General features: G+C 49.4%; 1 protein-coding gene across 1 annotated transcript in view; it reads left to right on the top strand.

Annotated features, from left to right (window-relative positions):
• Positions 1-314: 314 nt before the first annotated feature.
• LOC139422609 (E3 ubiquitin-protein ligase RNF216-like) overlaps positions 315-25,401 on the top strand; it is a 48,450-nt gene continuing 23,363 nt past the window's right edge. The window contains exons 1-11 of the mRNA XM_071173754.1: positions 315-632; positions 2,870-3,008; positions 3,705-3,838; positions 5,758-7,488; positions 7,898-7,974; positions 8,805-8,910; positions 11,013-11,174; positions 13,832-13,940; positions 22,095-22,231; positions 23,987-24,037; positions 24,973-25,110. Of these exons, the coding sequence (XP_071029855.1) occupies positions 2,942-3,008; positions 3,705-3,838; positions 5,758-7,488; positions 7,898-7,974; positions 8,805-8,910; positions 11,013-11,174; positions 13,832-13,940; positions 22,095-22,231; positions 23,987-24,037; positions 24,973-25,110 (2,712 nt within the window). The 5' untranslated portion in view covers positions 315-632; positions 2,870-2,941. The remainder of the gene's footprint in view (positions 633-2,869; positions 3,009-3,704; positions 3,839-5,757; positions 7,489-7,897; positions 7,975-8,804; positions 8,911-11,012; positions 11,175-13,831; positions 13,941-22,094; positions 22,232-23,986; positions 24,038-24,972; positions 25,111-25,401) is intronic.

Below are 25,401 nucleotides of genomic sequence, written 5' to 3' on the forward strand. Positions count from 1 at the left end.
GCTTCAGCAACGTCTGGGCAGAGGAGAGAGCCCATTGGGCTAGTTCGACATTGCAGCAGACAAGTGCAGGCGGCAGACCTGATCAACAAATCACCTTGCATCTTAAAATAACTACTCCTTAATATTTGTAGATCAATCAGTCACAATTCACCCATGATATATTACGGTTTTGATATTCTCGAACATCGGCTAATATCTTTAATAATTGACTAAACTACAATAACAAAAAAAAGATCTGATAGAACTACATCCCCCAGACTGCTGCGCTGATGTCCGTGAATGTGACGTTGCCCGTCTTGATTTAGTGGTAGGTTGTTTTCGATTTCCGGTTATGTTCGTTTGTTAGCCAAATATTTGAATGTTTTTTGTTGTTGTTGTTTGGGACATTCAATAACATCCGAGTTATGAGATTGAACGACCTATATATAGCGTTTTGTTAATTATTACATAGCTAGCTTATTAGATATATAACTGGTTAATAAGTAGGTCACTCGAAGTATAAACGGGTAGCGATTATTGGTCTGTCGTTAAGCTAGCTAGGCTAGCTAGGTTAGCCCAAACAGATACCGAACTGAACAGAAAGTGCAAGCAAACATGAGAAATCACAGCCAACTCCGCCAGTGAACACTCAGGTAAAGCGACAACCTCAACAGCATATAGAAAAAATGTGTTTTTCTTGTCTTATTTTATTAACTAACTATGTTTTTAAAGACCATGTTTGTCATTGATGTTTCTTTAACCTTCTGTTTGCTAACGTTAACTAGTACAGTACTATATAGTTGACTAACGTTAGTAACTAACTAATAGTTAACTAGTACAGGACTATATAGTTGTCTAACGTTAGTAACTAACTAATAGTTAACTAGTACAGGGCTATATAGTTGTCTAACGTTAGTAACTAACTAATAGGTAACTAGTACAGTACTATATAGTTGTCTAACATTAGTAACTAACTAATAGTTAACTAGTATAGTACTATATAGTTGACTAACGTTAGTAACTAACTAATAGTTAACTAGTACAGTACTATATAGTTGACTAACGCTAGTAACTAACTAATAGTTAACTAGTACAGTACTATATAGTTGACTAACGTTAGTAACTAACCTATAACAGTAGTTAGTTAGCTTGCTAGCTGTCTCTGACGTTACAGGTGTAATCAAAGATACGTATGTGGTACTAAATGTTAACTAACTTACCTAGTAACGTTAGTACTAGCGTTAGTTAGTTAGTTCAAGTTGATGTAGTTAACTAGTTGGGTCGTTAACTAGTTGGGCTTTTTGATAAACTTCCAGCTGGAGACTGACAACTTTCTCCTGTTGAACTTGTTTTGCAAGTTAGCTGGAGTTGTCCAAGTTTCAGGCTAACTTACTAGTTAGGTAACGTTAAGTCATACAAACACACCCTTATCTAACGTTAACTAACTACATTCCTCATTTTTCAACTATCGTCAGCTACCTAAGTTGGCTACAAAAAAGTTTTAGAATCGAGTTCAAAGTTTTGTCGACCCCCCCAAAATACTAACGTTAGCTAACGACAGCCCAAGTTCAGCAACCAAACAACCCCATCCGCTGAGTTACTGTTAGGCTTGGAGTTGACTGCAGTAGCTATCGAGTTAACCGCTTCTCTATATACACTTGTCCTGCACCTTGACATCTCTGCCGTGTGTGTTGGGGTTTATAATGGGTCCTGTCTGTCAGAACAGTACAGGGTATTAACTGTGTGTGTTGGGGTATATAATGGGTCCTGTCTGTCAGAACAGTACAGGGTATTAACTGTGTGTGTTGGGGTGGTGTTGGGGTATATAATGGGTCCTGTCTGTCAGAACAGTACAGGGTATTAACTGTGTGTGTTGGGGTATATAATGGGTCCTGTCTTTCAGATCAGTACAGGGTATTAACTGTGTGTGTTGGGGTATATAATGGGTCCTGTCTTTCAGAACAGTACAGGGTATTAACTGTGTGTGTTGGGGTATATAATGGGTCCTGTCTTTCAGAACAGTACAGGGTATTAACTGTGTGTGTTGGGGTATATAATGGGTCCTGTCTGTCAGAACAGTACAGGGTATTAACTGTGTGTGTTGGGGTGGTGTTGGGGTATATAATGGGTCCTGTCTGTCAGAACAGTACAGGGTATTAACTGTGTGTGTTGGGGTGGTGTTGGGGTATATAATGGGTCTTGTTTGTCAGAACAGTACAGGGTATTAACTGTGTGTGTTGGGGTATATAATGGGTCCTGTCTGTCAGAACAGTACAGGGTATTAACTGTGTGTGTTGGGGTGGTGTTGGGGTATATAATGGGTCCTGTTTGTCAGAACAGTACAGGGTATTAACTGTGTGTGTTGGGGTGGTGTTGGGGTATATAATGGGTCCTGTCTGTCAGAACAGTACAGGGTATTAACTGTGTGTGTTGGGGTGGCGTTGGGGTATATAATGGGTCCTGTCTGTCAGAACAGTACAGGGTATTAACTGTGTGTGTTGGGGTATATAATGGGTCCTGTCTGTCAGAACAGTACAGGGTATTAACTGTGTGTGTTGGGGTGGTGTTGGGGTATATAATGGGTCCTGTCTGTCAGAACAGTACAGGGTATTAACTGTGTGTGTTGGGGTGGTGTTGGGGTATATAATGGGTCCTGTCTGTCAGAACAGTACAGGGTATTAACTGTGTGTGTTGGGGTATATAATGGCTCCTGTCTGTCAGAACAGTACAGGGTATTAACTGTGTGTGTTGGGGTATATAATGGATCCTGTTTGTCAGAACAGTACAGGGTATTAACTGTGTGTGTTGGGGTGGTGTTGGGGTATATAATGGGTCCTGTTTGTCAGAACAGTACAGGGTATTAACTGTGTGTGTGTGTGTGTGTGTGTAGGGGGATGGTGTCGAGTGTTGTTGGTCAGTGTGTGTCTGTGAGCAGCGTGTCACCCAGGCAGTGTGATTGACTATGGCGGACAGACCTGACGACGATGACGTTATCGTCCTGGCCAGCTTCAACATCCACCGCAGCCAAGGTACAGCACAAGCAGGAGGGGGGGGGGTTCTGAAGCCGAGGTACAGCACAAGCAGGGGGGGGTTCTGAAGCCGAGGTACAGCACAAGCAGGAGGGGGGGGGGGGGGGGGTTCTGAAGCCGAGGTACAGCACAAGCAGGGGGGGGGGGGGTTCTGAAGCCGAGGTACAGCACAAGCAGGGGGGGGGTTCTGAAGCCGAGGTACAGCACAAGCAGGGGAGGGGTTCTGAAGCCGAGGTACAGCACAAGCAGGGGGGGGGGGTTCTGAAGCCGAGGTACAGCACAAGCAGGGGGGGGGTTCTGAAGCCGAGGTACAGCACAAGCAGGGGGGGGGGGGGGGGTTCTGAAGCCGAGGTACAGCACAAGCAGGGGGGGGGTTCTGAAGCCGAGGTACAGCACAAGCGGGGGGGAGGTTCTGAAGCCGAGGTACAGCACAAGAGGGGGGGGGGGGGGTTCTGAAGCCGAGGTACAGCACAAGCAGGGGGGGGGGGGGTTCTGAAGCCGAGGTACAGCACAAGCAGGGGGGGGGTTCTGAAGCCGAGGTACAGCACAAGAGGGGGGGGGGGGGGTTCTGAAGCCGAGGTACAGCACAAGCAGGGGGGGGGGGGGGGTTCTGAAGCCAAGGCAAGAGCATACACGTGCTACAGATAAGTGTGTGTGTGTGTGTGTGTGTGTGTGTGTGTGTGTGTGTGTGTGTAGGTCGTCGGGCACGCAGGAGGAACTTCATCACCATATCAGATGACTCTGACGAGGAGCCGGTTCCTCTGGACCCCAACAGTCCTGTCCTGGTTTCTGACAAACCTGACGATGATGATGATGTCAGCATACTAGAGGTAACCTTTAAACCCCTGACCTCTCACCCTGTCCTGGTTTCTGACAAACCTGACAATGATGATGATGTCAGCATACTAGAGGTAACCTTTAAACCCCTGACCTCTCACCCTGTCCTGGTTTCTGACAAACCTGACAATGATGATGTCAGCATACTAGAGGTAACCTTTAACCCCTGACCTCTCACCCTGTCCTGGTTTCTGACAAACCTGACGATGATGATGATGTCAGCATACTAGACGTAACCTCTGACCTCTCACCCTGTCCTGGTGTCTGACCAGCCAGATGATGATGATGATGATGAGAATAGCATACTACTGGTAACCTTTAACCCCTGACCTCTAAATACTTAATCTAACCCCTGACCTTTAACTAGGGATGCAAATGTTGGTCAATTTTCCTGCCGACGATTCGACCCTCATTAACCGGTTACTAACGGCTACGTTAACTTATGTTAGAGCCTAATTGAAAGAGGCAACAGTGCAAGCCAATCGTCTCACAGCTGAAAAGCTACAGTATTATTGAACATACTGTAACGAACTAGCCCCTGTGAAACATAGTTTACAATATAGCTATGAGGCAGGGAGGCTTCCCTTCTTGTTAATCAATATGAAGCAGGGAGGCTTCCCTTATTGTTAATCAATATGAAGCAGGGAGGCTCCTCTTGTTTATCAATATGAAGCTGAGAGGCTCCTCCTCTTGTTAATCAATATGAAGCTGAGAGGCTCCTCTTGTTAATCAATATGAAGCTAGGAGGCTCCTCTTGTTAATCAATATGAAGCTGGGAGGCTCCTCTTGTTAATCAATATGAAGCTGGGAGGCTCCTCTTGTTAATCAATATGAAGCTGGGAGGCTCCTCTTGTTAATCAATATGAAGCTGGGAGTCTCCTCCTCTTGTTAATCAATATGAAGCTGGGAGTCTCCTCCTCTTGTTAATCAATATGAAGCTGGGAGTCTCCTCCTCTTGTTAATCAATATGAAGCTGGGAGTCTCCTCCTCTTGTTAATCAATATGAAGCTGGGAAGCTCCTCTTGTTAATCAATATGAAGCTGGGAGTCTCCTCCTCTTGTTAATCAATATGAAGCTGGGAAGCTCCTCTTGTTAATCAATATGAAGCTGGTAGTCTCCTCCTCTTGTTAATCAATATGAAGCTAGGAGGCTCCTCCTCTTGTTAATCAATATGAAGCTAGGAGGCTCCTCCTCTTGTTAATCAATATGAAGCTGGGAGTCTCCTCTTGTTAATCAATATGAAGCTGGGAGTCTCCTCCTCTTGTTAATCAATATGAAGCTGGGAGTCTCCTCTTGTTTATCAATATGAAGCTAGGAGGCTCCTCCTCTTGTTAATCAATATGAAGCTGGGAGTCTCCTCTTGTTAATCAATATGAAGCTGGGAGTCTCCTCCTCCTCTTGTTAATCAATATGAAGCTGGAAGACTGTTCGTGTCTACTAACCAAAAATACACATGGCACCAAAATTATGCAAATGAACCTGACCAGTCAAATGCATTTTCAGCGCCTGACCGGTTAATGGTTAGCATCCCAACCTTGACCTCTAACCCCTGACTTGGGATAGGTTTGGAGCTGACTAGGTGACCCGTGTCTAGTCTCTTAACACTGTGTGTTTGTCCTAACCACCTGTCCCCTCTCTCTCTTTCTCTCGCTCCCCTCCTCTCTCTCTTTCTCTCGCTCCCCTCCTCTCTCTCTTTCTCTCTCTCTCCCCTCCTCTCTTTCTCTCTCTCCCCTCCCTCCCTCTTTCTCTCTCTCTTCCCTCCCTCTTTCTATCTCCCCTCCCTCTCCTCTCTTTCTCTCTCCCCTCCTCCCATTCTCCCTCCCCTCCTCTCTCTCTCCCCTCTTCTCTTTCTCCCCTCCTCTCTTTCTCTCTCCCCTCCTCTCTTTCTCTCTCCCCTCCTCTCTCTCTCCAGCCCCTGAATCCTGCCCGGCGACGTGTGATTCGTCCAGCAGCACTGTGGGGTGTGGCCTCTGAAGGCGATGGACCAATCATAGAGCTAAAAGAGGTTGACGGTCATCGGACTGCACCCCTTCCACCCACCTCACAGTACAGAGACATCACCGCCCCATCCACCTCACAGTACAGAGACCGAGACGCCTCCGCCCCATCCACCTCACAGTACAGAGACATCAACGCCCCATCCACCTCACAGTACAGAGACAACTCCGCTCCATCCACCTCACAGTACAGAGACACCTCCGCCCCATCCACCTCACAGTACAGAGACCGAGACACCTCCGCCCCATCCACCTCACAGTACAGAGACACCTCCGCCCCATCCACCTCACAGTACAGAGACCGAGACGCCTCCGCCCCATCCACCTCACAGTACAGAGACACCCCCGCCCCATCCACCTCACAGTACAGAGACCGAGAGGCCTCCGCCCCATCCACCTCACAGTACAGAGACCGAGACACCTCCGCCCCATCCACCTCACAGTACAGAGACCGAGACACCTCCGCCCCATCCACCTCACAGTTCAGAGACACCTCCGCCTCATCCACCTCACAGTACAGAGACGGAGACACCTCCGCCTCATCCACCTCACAGTACAGAGACACCTCCGCCCCATCCACCTCACAGTACAGAGACACCTCCGCCCCATCCACCTCACAGTACAGAGACGGAGACACCTCCGCCCCATCCACCTCACAGTACAGAGACCGAGACGCCTCCGCCCCATCCACCTCACAGTACAGAGACACCTCCGCCCCATCCACCTCACAGTACAGAGACGGAGACACCTCCGCCCCATCCACCTCACAGTACAGAGACACCTCCGCCCCATCCACTTCACAGTACAGAGACACCTCCGCCCCATCCACTTCACAGTACAGAGACACCTCCGCCCCATCCACCTCACAGTACAGAGACACCTCCGCCCCATCCACCTCACAGTACAGAGACACCTCCGCCCCATCCACTTCACAGTACAGAGACGGAGACACCTCCGCCCCATCCACCTCAACCCAGACCAGACATCAACCCTTCACCAGGCCTGTCCTACAGGAGGTCAAGTTAGTTTTGCTCCCTCAGGTTCAGCCCCCTGCACCCCCTCAGCCCCATGCCCGGCCCCGATCCCCCCTACAGCAGCTCCACCCTGGACCCCTCAACCAGCCTCGGCCCCCCCTGCCCCCCCAGGCTCTCCTCCTAACCCATGCCTTCCAGATCCAACAACCCAGATCCCTTCATCCCCAACCTGTTCCCCAGGTCGCCCCCCAGCCCGTGCCTGCTCCCCAGCGGTGTCCTGCGGGCCCCTGTGGCGTCCCTGCCCCCGCCGTGCTGATAGCTGCTGCCCCCGAGCGTCTGGGCCCCCCAGAGACCGGCCATCGCATCACCCTGGGCAGCCAGACTCTTGGGGGCCTTAACCCCCAGTCCGGAGCCCCGCTGCTGACACACGACCGCCCTCTGTCCCTGGGGCCACAGGTGGTAGTTGTGGTCAACCGGCCAGCCACTCAACCTCCCCTCCCCATCCCAGCTCTCGCTGTTCCCCTGAACCCTAACCCCATAGTCCCAGTCCCTGTCGTCCCAGTCGTCCCCAGGACAGCGGAGGAGAGGGCAGGTCCCTCAGACCAACAGGAAGTCCGGGGACCAGAGACACCTCAGCTGCAGCCCCACGTCAGAGCACTGGTCAGAGGAGTGGTGAGTCGTACAGACACGACTGGTAGTCTACCCTCACTTCTCATGGGTAGTAGCCCTCACTTCTCATGGGTAGTGACCCTCACTTCTCATGGGTAGTGACCCTCACTTCTCATGGGTAGCGACCCTCACTTCTCATGGGTAGTGACCCTCACTTCTCATGGGTAGCGACCCTCACTTCTCATGGGTAGCGACCCTCACTTCTCATGGGTAGCGACCCTCACTTCTCATGGGTAGCGACCCTCACTTCTCATGGGTAGCGACCCTCACTTCTCATGGGTAGCGACCCTCACTTCTCATGGGTAGCGACCCTCACTTCTCATGGGTAGCGACCCTCACTTCTCATGGGTAGTGACCCTCACTTCTCATGGGTAGTTACATCTAGTATGTCTATAACTCTACTCCTCTCCAGGTGGATCTGTTTCCTGATGTCCAGGAGAACTATGTAGCAGAACTGATCCAGACCAATGACCTGAAAGACCTCAATGTGTAAGAACTACAACTATCTCCATGACTACCACTGACCTGAAAGACCTCAATGTGTAAGAACTACAACTATCTCCATGACTACCACTGACCTGAAAGACCTCAATGTGTAAGAACTACAACTATCTCCATGACTACCACTGACCTGAAAGACCTCAATGTGTAAGAACTACAACTATCTCCATGACTACCATTGACCTGAAAGACCTCAATGTGTAAGAACTACAACTATCTCCATGACTACCACTGACCTGAAAGACCTCAATGTGTAAGAACTACAACTATCTCCATGACTACCACTGACCCGAACGATCCCAATCTGTTAGAACTACAAGTATCTCCATGACTACCACTGACCCGAAAGACCTCAATGTGTAAGAACTACAACTATCTCCATGACTACCACTGACCTGAAAGACCTCAATGTGTAAGAACTACAACTATCTCCATGACTACCACTGACCTGAAAGATCCCAATCTGTTAGAACTACAACTATCTCCATGACTACCACTGACCTGAAAGATCCCAATCTGTTAGAACTACAACTATCTCCATGACTACCACTGACCTGAAAGATCCCAATCTGTTAGAACTACAACTATCTCCATGACTACCACTGACCTGAAAGATCCCAATCTGTTAGAACTACAACTATCTCTATGACTGTGAAATGTGGTTGTCTGTGGTTGTCTCACCTTGTTCTAGATCAGAGCTAAATGACTAAAATATAAAACTCCTGCTATTTAGTTTTCTCTCTCTCTCTGTGTACCAGCATTCTGTAACTCTCTGATGTCTGTGTCACTGTATTTAACCTGTGAGTGTCTGTGTCCAGTATCTGTAACATGTTGCTGGAGAACCCAGCCTTCCCTCAGAGAGAGAGTTCAGCCTCCGCGGCTCAGAGCAGCATGCTACTGGAACCCTGCAACGACAACTCACAGGTAGGGACGTGTGTGAACCCTGTATGTTAACTAGGGATGGGCCTCGGGTTATTCAGTATCCCTACAGACATTAATATTACAATACTTTGTGTGAGTATTCCTATTTTTGAATTGGTAGTTACAGTCTTGTCTCATTGCTGCAACTCCCGTACGGACTCGAGAGAGGCGACGGTCGAGAACCGTGCTTCCTCCGAAACACTAGCCAGCCAAGGACACAATGCGCGTTTAAACCCGGAAGGAAACACCGAACACCTGGCGATGCACGCCACAGGAGTCGCTAGAGAGCATCCCTTCTTGCCAAACCCTCCCCTAACCCGGACGACGCTGGGCCAATTGTGTCTTCCTGGTCGCGGCCGGCTGCGACAGAGCCTGGACTCGAACCCAGAATCTCTAGTGGCACAGCTAGCGCTGCCATGCCGTGTCTTAGACCTCTGGGCCACTTGTGTCTTCCTGGTCGCGGCCGGCTGCGACAGAGCCTGGACTCGAACCCAGAACCATCCCTAGTGTTAGTCCTGTCTCTCTAAACGCCCCCCATCCCTAGTGTTAGTCCTGTCTCTCTAAACGCCCATGTCCCTAGTGTTAGTCCTGTCTCTCTAAACGCCCCCATCCCTAGTGTTAGTCCTGTCTCTCTAAACGCCCCCCATCCCTAGTGTTAGTCCTGTCTCTCTAAACGCCCCCATCCCTAGTGTTAGTCCTGTCTCTCTAAACGCCCCCCATCCCTAGTGTTAGTCCTGTCTCTCTAAACGCCCCTGTCCCTAGTGTTAGTCCTGTCTCTCTAAACGCCCCTGTCCCTAGTGTTAGTCCTGTCTCTCTAAACGACCCCCATCCCTAGTGTTAGTCCTGTCTCTCTAAACGCCCCCATCCCTAGTGTTAGTCCTGTCTCTCTAAACGCCCCCCATCCCTAGTGTTAGTCCTGTCTCTCTAAACGCCCCTGTCCCTAGTGTTAGTCCTGTCTCTCTAAACGCCCCCCATCCCTAGTGTTAGTCCTGTCTCTCTAAACGCCCCTGTCCCTAGTGTTAGTCCGGTCTCTCTAAACGCCCTCATCCCTAGTGTTAGTCCTGTCTCTCTAAACGCCCCCCATCCCTAGTGTTAGTCCTGTCTCTCTAAACGCCCCCCATCCCTAGTGTTAGTCCTGTCTCTCTAAACGCCCCCCATCCCTAGTGTTAGTCCTGTCTCTCTAAACGCCCCCCATCCCTAGTGTTAGTCCTGTCTCTCTAAACGCCCCTGTCCCTAGTGTTAGTCCTGTCTCTCTAAACGCCCCCATCCCTAGTGTTAGTCCTGTCTCTCTAAACGCCCCCATCCCTAGTGTTAGTCCTGTCTCTCTAAACGCCCCCATCCCTAGTGTTAGTCCTGTCTCTCTAAACGCCCCCCCATCCCTAGTGTTAGTCCTGTCTCTCTAAACGCCCCCCATCCCTAGTGTTAGTCCTGTCTCTCTAAACGCCCCTGTCCCTAGTGTTAGTCCTGTCTCTCTAAACGCCCCCATCCCTAGTGTTAGTCCTGTCTCTCTAAACGCCCCCATCCCTAGTGTTAGTCCTGTCTCTCTAAACGCCCCCATCCCTAGTGTTAGTCCTGTCTCTCTAAACGCCCCCCCATCCCTAGTGTTAGTCCTGTCTCTCTAAACGCCCCTGTCCCTAGTGTTAGTCCTGTCTCTCTCTAAACGCCCCTGTCCCTAGTGTTAGTCCTGTCTCTCTCTAAACGCCCCTGTCCCTAGTGTTAGTCCTGTCTCTCTCTAAACGCCCCCATCCCTAGTGTTAGTCCTGTCTCTCTAAACGCCCCTGTCCCTAGTGTTAGTCCTGTCTCTCTAAACGCCCCCATCCCTAGTGTTAGTCCTGTCTCTCTCTAAACGCCCCTGTCCCTAGTGTTAGTCCTGTCTCTCTAAACGCCCCTGTCCCTAGTGTTAGTCCTGTCTCTCTCTAAACGCCCCCCATCCCTAGTGTTAGTCCTGTCTCTCTCTAAACGCCCCTGTCCCTAGTGTTAGCCCTGTCTCTCTCTCTCTCTCTCTCTGTAGTCTGCAGAGGACCTGTTTGACTACGGGTCGTTAGGTCAGGTGGGTGCTGAGGCGGCGATGCACGCAGCTGACCTCTCTCTCTCTCTCTCTGTAGTCTGCAGAGGACCTGTTTGACTACGGGTCGTTAGGTCAGGTGGGTTCTGAGGCGGCGATGCAGGCAGCTGACCTCTTGATGGGAGACTTCAGGATGATTTCCTGTCAGGACATCAAATGGAGCCTCAACGCCATGAAGGGGCACTACGCAATCACACGCAAGGTACGCTCGGCGTCTGTCTCTGTGTGTTTCAGGCCTCACTCGGCGTGTCTCTCTGTGTGTTTCAGGCCTTACTCGGCGTGTCTCTCTCTGTGTGTTTCAGGCCTCACTCGGCGTGTCTCTCTGTGTGTTTCAGGCCTTACTCGGCGTGTCTCTCTCTGTGTGTTTCAGGTCTCACTCGGCGTGTCTCTCTGTGTGTTTCAGGCCTCACTCGGCGTGTCTCTCTCTCTGTGTGTTTCAGGCCTCACTCGGCGTGTCTCTCTCACTTTGTGTTTCAGGCCTCACTCGGCGTGTCTCTCTCTGTGTGTTTCAGGCCTCACTCGCCGTCTCGCTGTGTGTGTTTCAGGTCTCACTCGGCGTGTCTCTCTCTGTGTGTTTCAGGCCTCACTCGCCGTCTCGCTGTGTGTGTTTCAGGTCTCACTCGGCGTGTCTCTCTCTGTGTGTTTCAGGCCTCACTCGCCGTCTCTCTGTGTGTTTCAGGCCTTACTCGGCGTCTCTCTCTGTGTGTTTCAGGCCTCACCTGGCGTGTCTCTCTCTCTGTGTGTTTCAGGCCTCACTCGGCGTGTCTCTCTCTCTGTGTGTTTCAGGCCTCACTCGGCGTGTCTCTCTCTCTGTGTGTTTCAGGCCTCACTCGGCGTGTCTCTCTCTGTGTGTTTCAGGCCTCACTCGCCGTCTCTCTGTGTGTTTCAGGCCTTACTCGGCGTCTCTCTCTGTGTGTTTCAGGCCTCACCTGGCGTGTCTCTCTCTCTGTGTGTTTCAGGCCTCACTCGGCGTGTCTCTCTCTCTGTGTGTTTCAGGCCTCACTCGGCGTGTCTCTCTCTCTGTGTGTTTCAGGCCTCACTCGCGTGTCTCTCTGTGTGTTTCAGGCCTCACCTGGCGTGTCTCTCTCTCTGTGTGTTTCAGGCCTCACTCGGCGTCTCTCTCTGTGTGTTTCAGGCCTCACCTGGCGTGTCTCTCTCTGTGTGTTTCAGGCCTCACTCGCGTGTCTCTCTGTGTGTTTCAGGCCTCACCTGGCGTGTCTCTCTCTCTGTGTGTTTCAGGCCTCACTCGGCGTCTCTCTCTCTGTGTTTCAGGCCTCACCTGGCGTGTCTCTCTCTCTGTGTTTCAGGCCTCACCTGGCGTGTCTCTCTCTCTGTGTTTCAGGCCTCACTCGGCGTGTCTCTCTCTGTGTTTCAGGCCTCACCTGGCGTGTCTCTCTCTCTTTGTTTCAGGCCTCACTCGGCGTGTCTCTCTCTCTGTGTTTCAGGCCTCACTCGGCATCTCTCTCTGTGTGTTTCAGGCCTCACTCGGCGTGTCTCTCTCTGTGTTTCAGGCCTCACCTGGCGTGTCTCTCTCTGTGTTTCAGGCCTCACTCGGCATCTCTCTCTGTGTGTTTCAGGCCTCACTCGGCGTGTCTCTCTCTGTGTTTCAGGCCTCACCTGGCGTGTCTCTCTCTGTGTTTCAGGCCTCACTCGGCATCTCTCTCTGTGTGTTTCAGGCCTCACCTGGCGTGTCTCTCTCTCTGTGTTTCAGGCCTCACTCGGCATCTCTCTCTGTGTGTTTCAGGCCTCACTCGGCGTGTCTCTCTCTGTGTGTTTCAGGCCTCACCTGGCGTGTCTCTCTGTGTGTTTCAGGCCTCACTCGGCATCTCTCTCTGTGTGTTTCAGGCCTCACTCGGCGTGTCTCTCTCTGTGTTTCAGGCCTCACTCGGCATCTCTCTCTGTGTGTTTCAGGCCTCACCTGGCGTGTCTCTCTCTCTGTGTTTCAGGCCTCACTCGGCATCTCTCTCTGTGTGTTTCAGGCCTCACTCGGCGTGTCTCTCTCTGTGTGTTTCAGGCCTCACCTGGCGTGTCTCTCTCTGTGTTTCAGGCCTCACTCGGCGTGTCTCTCTCTGTGTGTTTCAGGCCTCACTCGGCGTGTCTCTCTCTGTGTGTTTCAGGCCTCACCTGGCGTGTCTCTCTCTGTGTTTCAGGCCTCACTCGGCGTGTCTCTCTCTGTGTGTTTCAGGCCTCACTCGGCGTGTCTCTCTCTGTGTTTCAGGCCTCACTCGGCATCTCTCTCTGTGTGTTTCAGGCCTCACTCGGCGTGTCTCTCTCTGTGTTTCAGGCCTCACTCGGCATCTCTCTCTGTGTGTTTCAGGCCTCACCTGGCGTGTCTCTCTCTGTGTGTTTCAGGCCTCACTCGGCGTGTCTCTCTCTGTGTGTTTCAGGCCTCATCTGGCGTGTCTCTCTCTGTGTTTCAGGCCTCACTCGGCATCTCTCTCTGTGTGTTTCAGGCCTCACCTGGCGTCTCTCTCTGTGTGTTTCAGGCCTCACCTGGCGTGTCTCTCTCTGTGTTTCAGGCCTCACCTGGCGTGTCTCTCTCTGTGTTTCAGGCCTCACTCGGCATCTCTCTCTGTGTTTCAGGCCTCACTCGGCGTGTCTCTCTGTGTGTTTCAGGCCTCACCTGGCGTCTCTCTCTGTGTGTGTTTCAGGCCTCACCTGGCGTGTCTCTCTCTGTGTGTTTCAGGCCTCACTCGGCGTGTCTCTCTCTCTGTGTGTTTCAGGCCTCACTCGGCGTGTCTCTCTCTCTGTGTGTTTCAGGCCTCACTCGGCGTGTCTCTCTGTGTTTCAGGCCTCACCTGGCATCTCTCTCTGTGTGTTTCAGGCCTCACTCGGCGTCTCTCTCTCTGTGTGTTTCAGGCCTTATGTGAAGCAGTGAAGCAGTTTCAAGACTCTGAGTCGTTAGAGAAGAGAAGACGCAGGAGACAGACTGCAGAACGCTGCTATATAGACTTCAAGTATCAGCATGGTGAATTACACACTACACCCTAACCCCTACACCCTACACCCTAACCCCTACACCCTAACCCTAACCCCTACACACTACAGAACGCTGCTATATAGACTTCAAGTATCAACACGGTGAATTACACACTACACCCTAACCCCTACACCCTACACACTACACCCTACACCCTAACCCCTACAGACTACAGAACGCTGCTATATAGACTTCAAGTATCAGCATGGTGAATTACACACTACACCCTAACCCCTACACCCTACACCCTAACCCCTACAGACTGCAGAACGCTGCTATATAGACTTCAAGTATCAGCATGGTGAATTACACACTACACCCTAACCCCTACACCCTACACCCTAACCCCTACAGACTGCAGAACGCTGCTATATAGACTTCAAGTATCAGCATGGTGAATTACACACTACACCCTAACCCCTACACCCTACACACTACACCCTAACCCCTACACCCTACACCCTAACCCCTACACCCTAACCCTAACCCCTACACACTACAGAACGCTGCTATATAGACTTCAAGTATCAACACGGTGAATTACACACTACACCCTAACCCCTACACCCTACACACTACACCCTACACCCTAACCCCTACAGACTACAGAACGCTGCTATATAGACTTCAAGTATCAGCATGGTGAATTACACACTACACCCTAACCCCTACACCCTACACCCTAACCCCTACAGACTGCAGAACGCTGCTATATAGACTTCAAGTATCAGCATGGTGAATTACACACTACACCCTAACCCCTACACCCTACACCCTAACCCCTACAGACTGCAGAACGCTGCTATATAGACTTCAAGTATCAGCATGGTGAATTACACACTACACCCTAACCCCTACACCCTACACACTACACCCTAACCCCTACACCCTACACCCTAACCTCTACACACTACAGAACGCTGCTATATAGACTTCAAGTATCAGCATGGTGAATTACACACTACACCCTAACCCCTAACCCCTACACACTACACCCTACACCCTAACCCCTACACACTACAGAACGCTGCTATATAGACTTCAAGTATCAGCATGGTGAATTACACACTACACCCTAACCCCTACACCCTACAGAACGCTGCTATATAGACTTCAAGTATCAACACGGTGAATTACACACTACACCCTACACCCTAACCCCTACACACTACACCCTAACCCCTACACACTACAGAACGCTGCTATATAGACTTCAAGTATCAACACGGTGAATTACACACTACACCCTAACCCCTACACACTACACACTACACCCTGCACACTACACCCTGCACACTACACCCTACACACTACACCCTACACCCTGCACACTACACCCTACACACTACACCCTACTCCCTACACCCTACACACTACACCCTACTCCCTACACCCTACACACTACACCCTACACACTACACCCTACTCCCTACACACTACACCCTACTCCCTACACACTACACCCTACTCCCTACACACTACACACTAACCCCTAACCCTGTATCTCTCTCTATCAGGTCCAGTTAACCCCTAACCCTGTATCTCTCTCTATCAGGTCCAGTTGACCCCTAACCCTGTATCTCTCTCTATCAGGTCCAGTTGACCCCTAACCCTGTATCTCTCTCTATCAGGTCCAGTTAACCCTGTATCTCTCTCTATCAGGTCCAGTTGACCCCTAACCCTGTATCTCTCTCTATCAGGTCCAGTTGACCCCTAACCCTGTATCTCTCTCTATCAGGTCCAGATAACCCTGTATCTCTCTCTATCAGGTCCAGTTAACCCCTAACCCTGTATCTCTCTCTATCAGGTCCAGTTAACCCCTAACCCTGTATCTCTCTCTATCAGGTCTAGTTGACCCCTAACCCTGTATCTCTCTCTATCAGGTCCAGTTGACCCCTAACCCTGTATCTCGCTCTATCAGGTCCAGTTAACCCCTAACCCTGTATCTCTCTCTATCAGGTCCAGTTAACCCCTAACCCTGTATCTCTCTCTATCAGGTCCAGTTAACCCTGTATCTCTCTCTATCAGGTCCAGTTGACCCCTAACCCTGTATCTCTCTCTATCAGGTCCAGTTAACCCTGTATCTCTCTCTATCAGGTCCAGTTGACCCCTAACCCTGTATCTCTCTCTATCAGGTCCAGATAACCCTGTATCTCTCTCTATCAGGTCCAGTTAACCCCTAACCCTGTATCTCTCTCTATCAGGTCCAGTTAACCCCTAACCCTGTATCTCTCTCTATCAGGTCTAGTTGACCCCTAACCCTGTATCTCTCTCTATCAGGTCCAGTTGACCCCTAACCCTGTATCTCTCTCTATCAGGTCCAGTTAACCCCTAACCCTGTATCTCTCTCTATCAGGTCCAGTTAACCCCTAACCCTGTATCTCTCTCTATCAGGTCCAGTTAACCCTGTATCTCTCTCTATCAGGTCCAGTTGACCCCTAACCCTGTATCTCTCTCTATCAGGTCCAGTTAACCCTGTATCTCTCTCTATCAGGTCCAGTTGACCCCTAACCCTGTATCTCTCTCTATCAAGTCCAGATAACCCTGTATCTCTCTCTATCAGGTCCAGTTAACCCCTAACCCTGTATCTCTCTCTATCAGGTCCAGTTAACCCCTAACCCTGTATCTCTCTCTATCAGGTCTAGTTGACCCCTAACCCTGTATCTCTCTCTATCAGGTCCAGTTGACCCCTAACCCTGTATCTCTCTCTATCAGGTCCAGTTAACCCCTAACCCTGTATCTCTCTCTATCAGGTCCAGTTAACCCCTAACCCTGTATCTCTCTCTATCAGGTCCAGTTAACCCTGTATCTCTCTCTATCAGGTCCAGTTGACCCCTAACCCTGTATCTCTCTCTATCAGGTCCAGTTAACCCTGTATCTCTCTCTATCAGGTCCAGTTGACCCCTAACCCTGTATCTCTCTCTATCAGGTCCAGTTGACCCCTAACCCTGTATCTCTCTCTATCAGGTCCAGTTAACCCCTAACCCTGTATCTCTCTCTATCAGGTCCAGTTAACCCCTAACCCTGTATCTCTCTCTATCAGGTCCAGATAACCCCTAACCCTATATCTCTCTCTATCAGGTCCAGTTAACCCCTAACCCTGTATCTCTCTCTATCAGGTCCAGTTGACCCCTAACCCTGTATCTCTCTCTATCAGGTCCAGATAACCCCTAACCCTGTATCTCTCTCTATCAGGTCCAGTTAACCCTGTATCTCTCTCTATCAGGTCCAGTTGACCCCTAACCCTGTATCTCTCTCTATCAGGTCCAGTTGACCCCTAACCCTGTATCTCTCTCTATCAGGTCCAGATAACCCTGTATCTCTCTCTATCAGGTCCAGTTAACCCCTAACCCTGTATCTCTCTCTATCAGGTCCAGTTAACCCCTAACCCTGTATCTCTCTCTATCAGGTCCAGTTGACCCCTAACCCTGTATCTCTCTCTATCAGGTCCAGTTGACCCCTAACCCTGTATCTCTCTCTATCAGGTCCAGTTAACCCCTAACCCTGTATCTCTCTCTATCAGGTCCAGTTAACCCCTAACCCTGTATCTCTCTCTATCAGGTCCAGTTAACCCTGTATCTCTCTCTATCAGGTCCAGTTGACCCCTAACCCTGTATCTCTCTCTATCAGGTCCAGTTAACCCTGTATCTCTCTCTATCAGGTCCAGTTGACCCCTAACCCTGTATCTCTCTCTATCAGGTCCAGTTAACCCCTAACCTTGTATCTCTCTCTATCAGGTTAGTTAACCCCTAACCCTGTATCTCTCTCTATCAGGTCCAGTTGACCCTTAACCCTGTATCTCTCTCTATCAGGTCCAGTTAACCCCTAACCCTGTATCTCTCTCTATCAGGTCCAGTTAACCCCTAACCCTGTATCTCTCTCTATCAGGTCCAGTTGACCTCTAACCCTGTATCTCTCTCTATCAGGTCCAGTTAACCCCTAACCCTGTATCTCTCTCTATCAGGTCCAGTTGACCCCTAACCCTGTATCTCTCTCTATCAGGTCCAGTTGACCCCTAACCCTGTATCTCTCTCTATCAGGTCCAGTTAACCCTGTATCTCTCTCTATCAGGTCCAGTTGACCCCTAACCCTGTATCTCTCTCTATCAGGTCCAGTTGACCCCTAACCCTGTATCTCTCTCTATCAGGTCCAGTTAACCCCTAACCCTGTATCTCTCTCTAGCAGGTCCAGTTGACCCCTAACCCTGTATCTCTCTCTATCAGGTCCAGTTGACCCCTAACCCTGTATCTCTCTCTATCAGGTCCAGTTGACCCCTAACCCTGTATCTCTCTCTATCAGGTCCAGTTAACCCCTAACCCTGTATCTCTCTCTATCAGGTCCAGTTGACCCCTAACTCTGTATCTCTCTCTATCAGGTCCAGCTGACCCCTAACCCTGTATCTCTCTCTATCAGGTCAAGTTGACCCCTAACCCTGTATCTCTCTCTATCAGGTCCAGTTAACCCTGTATCTCTCTCTATCAGGTCCAGTTAACCCCTAACCCTGTATCTCTCTCTATCAGGTCCAGTTAACCCCTAACCCTGTATCTCTCTCTATCAGGTCCAGTTAACCCTGTATCTCTCTCTATCAGGTCCAGTTGACCCTGTATCTCTCTCTATCAGGTCCAGTTAACCCTGTATCTCTCTCTATCAGGTCCAGTTAACCCTGTATCTCTCTCTATCAGGTCCAGTTGACCCCTAACCCTGTATCTCTCTCTATCAGGTCCAGTTGACCCCTAACCCTGTATCTCTCTCTATCAGGTCCAGTTGACCCCTAACCCTGTATCTCTCTCTCTCAGGTCCAGTTAACCCCTAACCCTGTATCTCTCTCTATCAGGTCCAGTTAACCCTGTATCTCTCTCTATCAGGTCCAGATAACCCTGTATCTCTCTCTATCAGGTCCAGTTAACCCCTAACCCTGTATCTCTCTCTATCAGGTCCAGTTAACCCCTAACCCTGTATCTCTCTCTATCAGGTCTAGTTGACCCCTAACCCTGTATCTCTCTCTATCAGGTCCAGTTGACCCCTAACCCTGTATCTCTCTCTATCAGGTCCAGTTAACCCCTAACCCTGTATCTCTCTCTATCAGGTCCAGTTAACCCCTAACCCTGTATCTCTCTCTATCAGGTCCAGTTAACCCTGTATCTCTCTCTATCAGGTCCAGTTGACCCCTAACCCTGTATCTCTCTCTATCAGGTCCAGTTAACCCTGTATCTCTCTCTATCAGGTCCAGTTGACCCCTAACCCTGTATCTCTCTCTATCAAGTCCAGATAACCCTGTATCTCTCTCTATCAGGTCCAGTTAACCCCTAACCCTGTATCTCTCTCTATCAGGTCCAGTTAACCCCTAACCCTGTATCTCTCTCTATCAGGTCTACCCCTAACCCTGTATCTCTCTCTATCAGGTCCAGTTAACCCCTAACCCTGTATCTCTCTCTATCAGGTCCAGTTAACCCCTAACCCTGTATCTCTCTCTATCAGGTCCAGTCTAACCCTGTATCTCTCTCTATCAGGTCCAGTTGACCCCTAACCCTGTATCTCTCTCTATCAGGTCCAGTTAACCCCTAACCCTGTATCTCTCTCTATCAGGTCCAGTTAACCCTGTATCTCTCTCTATCAGGTCCAGTTAACCCTGTATCTCTCTCTATCAGGTCCAGTTGACCCCTAACCCTGTATCTCTCTCTATCAGGTCCAGTTAACCCTGTATCTCTCTCTATCAGGTCCAGTTGACCCCTAACCCTGTATCTCTCTCTATCAGGTCCAGTTAACCCTGTATCTATCAGGTCCCCCCTAACCCTGTATCTCTCTCTATCAGGTCCAGTTAACCCCTAACCCTGTATCTCTCTCTATCAGGTCCAGTTAACCCCTAACCCTGTATCTCTCTCTATCAGGTCCAGATAACCCCTAACCCTATATCTCTCTCTATCAGGTCCAGTTAACCCCTAACCCTGTATCTCTCTCTATCAGGTCCAGTTGACCCCTAACCCTGTATCTCTCTCTATCAGGTCCAGATAACCCCTAACCCTGTATCTCTCTCTATCAGGTCCAGTTAACCCTGTATCTCTCTCTATCAGGTCCAGTTGACCCCTAACCCTGTATCTCTCTCTATCAGGTCCAGTTGACCCCTAACCCTGTATCTCTCTCTATCAGGTCCAGATAACCCTGTATCTCTCTCTATCAGGTCCAGTTAACCCCTAACCCTGTATCTCTCTCTATCAGGTCCAGTTAACCCCTAACCCTGTATCTCTCTCTATCAGGTCTAGTTGACCCCTAACCCTGTATCTCTCTCTATCAGGTCCAGTTGACCCCTAACCCTGTATCTCTCTCTATCAGGTCCAGTTAACCCCTAACCCTGTATCTCTCTCTATCAGGTCCAGTTAACCCCTAACCCTGTATCTCTCTCTATCAGGTCCAGTTAACCCTGTATCTCTCTCTATCAGGTCCAGTTGACCCCTAACCCTGTATCTCTCTCTATCAGGTCCAGTTAACCCTGTATCTCTCTCTATCAGGTCCAGTTGACCCCTAACCCTGTATCTCTCTCTATCAGGTCCAGTTAACCCCTAACCTTGTATCTCTCTCTATCAGGTTAGTTAACCCCTAACCCTGTATCTCTCTCTATCAGGTCCAGTTGACCCTTAACCCTGTATCTCTCTCTATCAGGTCCAGTTAACCCCTAACCCTGTATCTCTCTCTATCAGGTCCAGTTAACCCCTAACCCTGTATCTCTCTCTATCAGGTCCAGTTGACCTCTAACCCTGTATCTCTCTCTATCAGGTCCAGTTAACCCCTAACCCTGTATCTCTCTCTATCAGGTCCAGTTGACCCCTAACCCTGTATCTCTCTCTATCAGGTCCAGTTGACCCCTAACCCTGTATCTCTCTCTATCAGGTCCAGTTAACCCTGTATCTCTCTCTATCAGGTCCAGTTGACCCCTAACCCTGTATCTCTCTCTATCAGGTCCAGTTGACCCCTAACCCTGTATCTCTCTCTATCAGGTCCAGTTAACCCCTAACCCTGTATCTCTCTCTAGCAGGTCCAGTTGACCCCTAACCCTGTATCTCTCTCTATCAGGTCCAGTTGACCCCTAACCCTGTATCTCTCTCTATCAGGTCCAGTTGACCCCTAACCCTGTATCTCTCTCTATCAGGTCCAGTTGACCCCTAACCCTGTATCTCTCTCTATCAGGTCCAGTTAACCCCTAACCCTGTATCTCTCTCTATCAGGTCCAGTTGACCCCTAACTCTGTATCTCTCTCTATCAGGTCCAGCTGACCCCTAACCCTGTATCTCTCTCTATCAGGTCAAGTTGACCCCTAACCCTGTATCTCTCTCTATCAGGTCCAGTTAACCCTGTATCTCTCTCTATCAGGTCCAGTTAACCCCTAACCCTGTATCTCTCTCTATCAGGTCCAGTTAACCCCTAACCCTGTATCTCTCTCTATCAGGTCCAGTTAACCCTGTATCTCTCTCTATCAGGTCCAGTTGACCCTGTATCTCTCTCTATCAGGTCCAGTTAACCCTGTATCTCTCTCTATCAGGTCCAGTTAACCCTGTATCTCTCTCTATCAGGTCCAGTTGACCCCTAACCCTGTATCTCTCTCTATCAGGTCCAGTTGACCCCTAACCCTGTATCTCTCTCTATCAGGTCCAGTTGACCCCTAACCCTGTATCTCTCTCTCTCAGGTCCAGTTGACCCCTAACCCTGTATCTCTCTCTATCAGGTCCAGTTAACCCCTAACCCTGTATCTCTCTCTATCAGGTCCAGTTAACCCTGTATCTCTCTCTATCAGGTCCAGTTGACCCCTAACCCTGTATCTCTCTCTATCAGGTCCAGTTAACCCTGTATCTCTCTCTATCAGGTCCAGTTGACCCCTAACCCTGTATCTCTCTCTATCAGGTCCAGTTAACCCCTAACCCTGTATCTCTCTCTATCAGGTCCAGTTAACCCTGTATCTCTCTCTATCAGGTCCAGTTGACCCCTAACCCTGTATCTCTCTCTATCAGGTCCAGTTAACCCTGTATCTCTCTCTATCAGGTCCAGTTGACCCCTAACCCTGTATCTCTCTCTATCAGGTCCAGTTAACCCTGTATCTCTCTCTATCAGGTCCAGTTGACCCTTAACCCTGTATCTCTCTCCTTCCTTCAGGTTCGGTGAAGTTGGAGAGGAGGATGTACTTCCTGGAGAAGAACCGTCGCGGCTGCAGGACGTACGGAGCGGCTCTGGACCCCTCGCTGCAGAGGGAGATCACCTTCTATCAGCAGAAAGCCAAGGAGCATGCTGAGGTACACACACTCTCACTGAACACACACACTCACTCTCACTGTACACACACACTCTCACTGAACACACACACTCACTCTCACTGTACACACACACACTCTCACTGAACACACACACTCTCACTGAACACACACACTCACTCTCACTGTACACACACACTCTCACTGAACACACACACTCACTCTCACTGTACACACACACACTCTCACTGAACACACACACTCACTCTCACTGTACACACACACACTCTCACTGAACACACACACACTCTCACTGAACACACACACTCACTCTCACTGTTATATATCTGATGAGGGGTCTGTTATATATAGTCTGTTATATATCTGATGAGGGGTCTGTTATATATCTGATGAGGGGTCTGTTATATATCTGATGAGGGGTCTGTTATATATCTGATGAGGGGTCTGTTATATATCTGATGAGGGGTCTGCTATATAACTGATGAGGGGTCTGCTATATAACTGATGAGGGGTCAGGGTCTGTTATATATCTGATGAGGGGTCTGTTATATAACTGATGAGGGGTCTGCTATATAACTGATGAGGGGTCTGCTATATAACTGATGAGGGGTCAGGGTCTGTTATATATCTGATGAGGGGTCTGTTATATAACTGATGAGGGGTCTGCTATATAACTGATGAGGGGTCTGCTATATAACTGATGAGGGGTCTGTTATATTACTGATGAGGGGTCTGTTATATATCTGATGAGGGGTCAGGGTCTGTTATATAACTGATGAGGGGTCAGGGTCTGTTATATATCTGATGAGGGGTCAGGGTCTGTTATATATCTGATGAGGGGTCTGTTATATAACTGATGAGGGGTCTGCTATATATCTGATGAGGGGTCTGTTATATAACTGATGAGGGGTCTGCTATATAACTGATGAGGGGTCTTTTATATATCTGATGAGGGGTCTGTTATATTACTGATGAGGGGTCTGTTATATATCTGATGAGGGGTCTGTTATATATCTGATGAGGGGTCTGTTATATTACTGATGAGGGGTCTGTTATATTACTGATGAGGGGTCTGTTATATAACTGATGAGGGGTCTGCTATATAACTGATGAGGGGTCTGTTATATATCTGATGAGGGGTCTGCTATATATCTGATTAGGGGTCTGTTATATAACTGATGAGGGGTCTGTTATATATATGATGAGGGGTCTGTTATATATCTGATGAGGGGTCAGGGTCTGTTATATAACTGATGAGGGGTCAGGGTCTGTTATATATCTGATGAGGGGTCAGGGTCTGTTATATATCTGATGAGGGGTCTGTTATATAACTGATGAGGGGTCTGCTATATAACTGATGAGGGGTCTGTTATATATCTGATGAGGGGTCTGTTATATATCTGATGAGGGGTCTGTTATATAACTGATGAGGGGTCTGTTATATATCTGATGAGGGGTCTGTTATATATCTGATGAGGGGTCTGTTATATATCTGATGAGGGGTCTGTTATATTACTGATGAGGGGTCTGTTATATATCTGATGAGGGGTCTGTTATATATCTGATGAGGGGTCTGTTATATTACTGATGAGGGGTCTGTTATATAACTGATGAGGGGTCTGTTATATAACTGATGAGGGGTCTGTTATATATCTGATGAGGGGTCTGTTATATTACTGATGAGGGGTCTGTTATATAACTGATGGGGGGTCTGCTATATATCTGATGAGGGGTCTGTTATATTACTGATGATCATGATGTTCTCTCTCTGTGCAGCATGAAGACTTCCTGCTGGCTCTGCAGGTTAATGAGGAGGAGTATGAGAAGGTACATCTACCCAAACACCACTTCCTCTCTCTGTCTCTCTCACTTCCTCTCTCTCTACCTCTCACTTCCTCTCTCTACCTCTCACTTCCTCTCTCTCTGTCTCTCTCACTTCCTCTCTCTCTACCTCTCACTTCCTCTCTCTCTACCTCTCACTTCCTCTCTCTCTGTCTCTCACTTCCTCTCTCTCTGTCTCTCTCACTTCTCTCTCTGTCTCTCTCACTTCCTCTCTCTCTACCTCTCACTTCCTCTCTCTCTACCTCTCACTTCCTCTCTCTCTGTCTCTCTCACTTCCTCTCTCTCTGTCTCTCTCACTTCCTCTCTCTCTGTCTCTCTCACTTCCTCTCTCTCTACTTCTCACTTCCTCTCTCTGTCTCTCTCACTTCCTCTCTCTCTACCTCTCACTTCCTCTCTCTCTACCTCTCACTTCCTCTCTCTCTACCTCTCACTTCCTCTCTCTCTACCTCTCACTTCCTCTCTCTCTACCTCTCACTTACTCTCTCTCTACCTCTCACTTACTCTCTCTCTCTACCTCTCACTTACTCTCTCTCTCTACCTCTCACTTACTCTCTCTCTCTACCTCTCACTTACTCTCTCTCTACCTCTCACTTACTCTCTCTCTCTCTCTCTCGCTCTCTCTGTAGGACGGACAGCTGATAGAGTGTGGGTGTTGGGTTGTGTAGTGAACATCTCTCTCTCTCTCTCTCTCTCTCTCTGTAGGACGGACAGCTGATAGAGTGTGGGTGTTGGGTTGTGTAGTGAACATCTCTCTCTCTCTCTCTCTCTCTCTCTCTGTAGGACGGACAGCTGATAGAGTGTGGGTGTTGGGTTGTGTAGTGAACATCTCTCTCTCTCTCTCTCTGTAGGACGGACAGCTGATAGAGTGTGGGTGTTGGGTTGTGTAGTGAACATCTCTCTCTCTCTCTCTCTCTCTGTAGGACGGACAGCTGATAGAGTGTGGGTGTTGCTGTGGGGACTTTGCCTTCGAGAAGATGACCCAGTGTTCTGATGGACATCTCTTCTGTAAAGAATGTCTGGTTAAATATGCCGAGGAAGCCGTGTTCGGGTCGGGACAGGTATGTGGGGGTGGGTACGCTGTGTGGTCTAGGTGTTAACAGGGTGTTTCTGTGTTCCTGTCCTCTCTCAGCTGTGTGGTTTAGGTGTTAACAGGGTGTCTCTGTGTTCCAGTCCTCTCTCAGCTGTATGGAAGCAGGCTGTTAACAGGGTGTCTCTGTGTTCCAGTCCTCTCTCAGCTGTATGGAAGCAGGCTGTTAACAGGGTGTCTCTGTGTTCCAGTCCTCTCTCAGCTGTGTGGTTTAGGTGTTAACAGGGTGTCTCTGTGTTCCAGTCCTCTCTCAGCTGTATGG

The sequence above is a fragment of the Oncorhynchus clarkii genome, chromosome 12 (genome assembly GCF_045791955.1).
Source record: "Oncorhynchus clarkii lewisi isolate Uvic-CL-2024 chromosome 12, UVic_Ocla_1.0, whole genome shotgun sequence".
Lineage (NCBI taxonomy): Eukaryota > Metazoa > Chordata > Actinopteri > Salmoniformes > Salmonidae > Oncorhynchus > Oncorhynchus clarkii.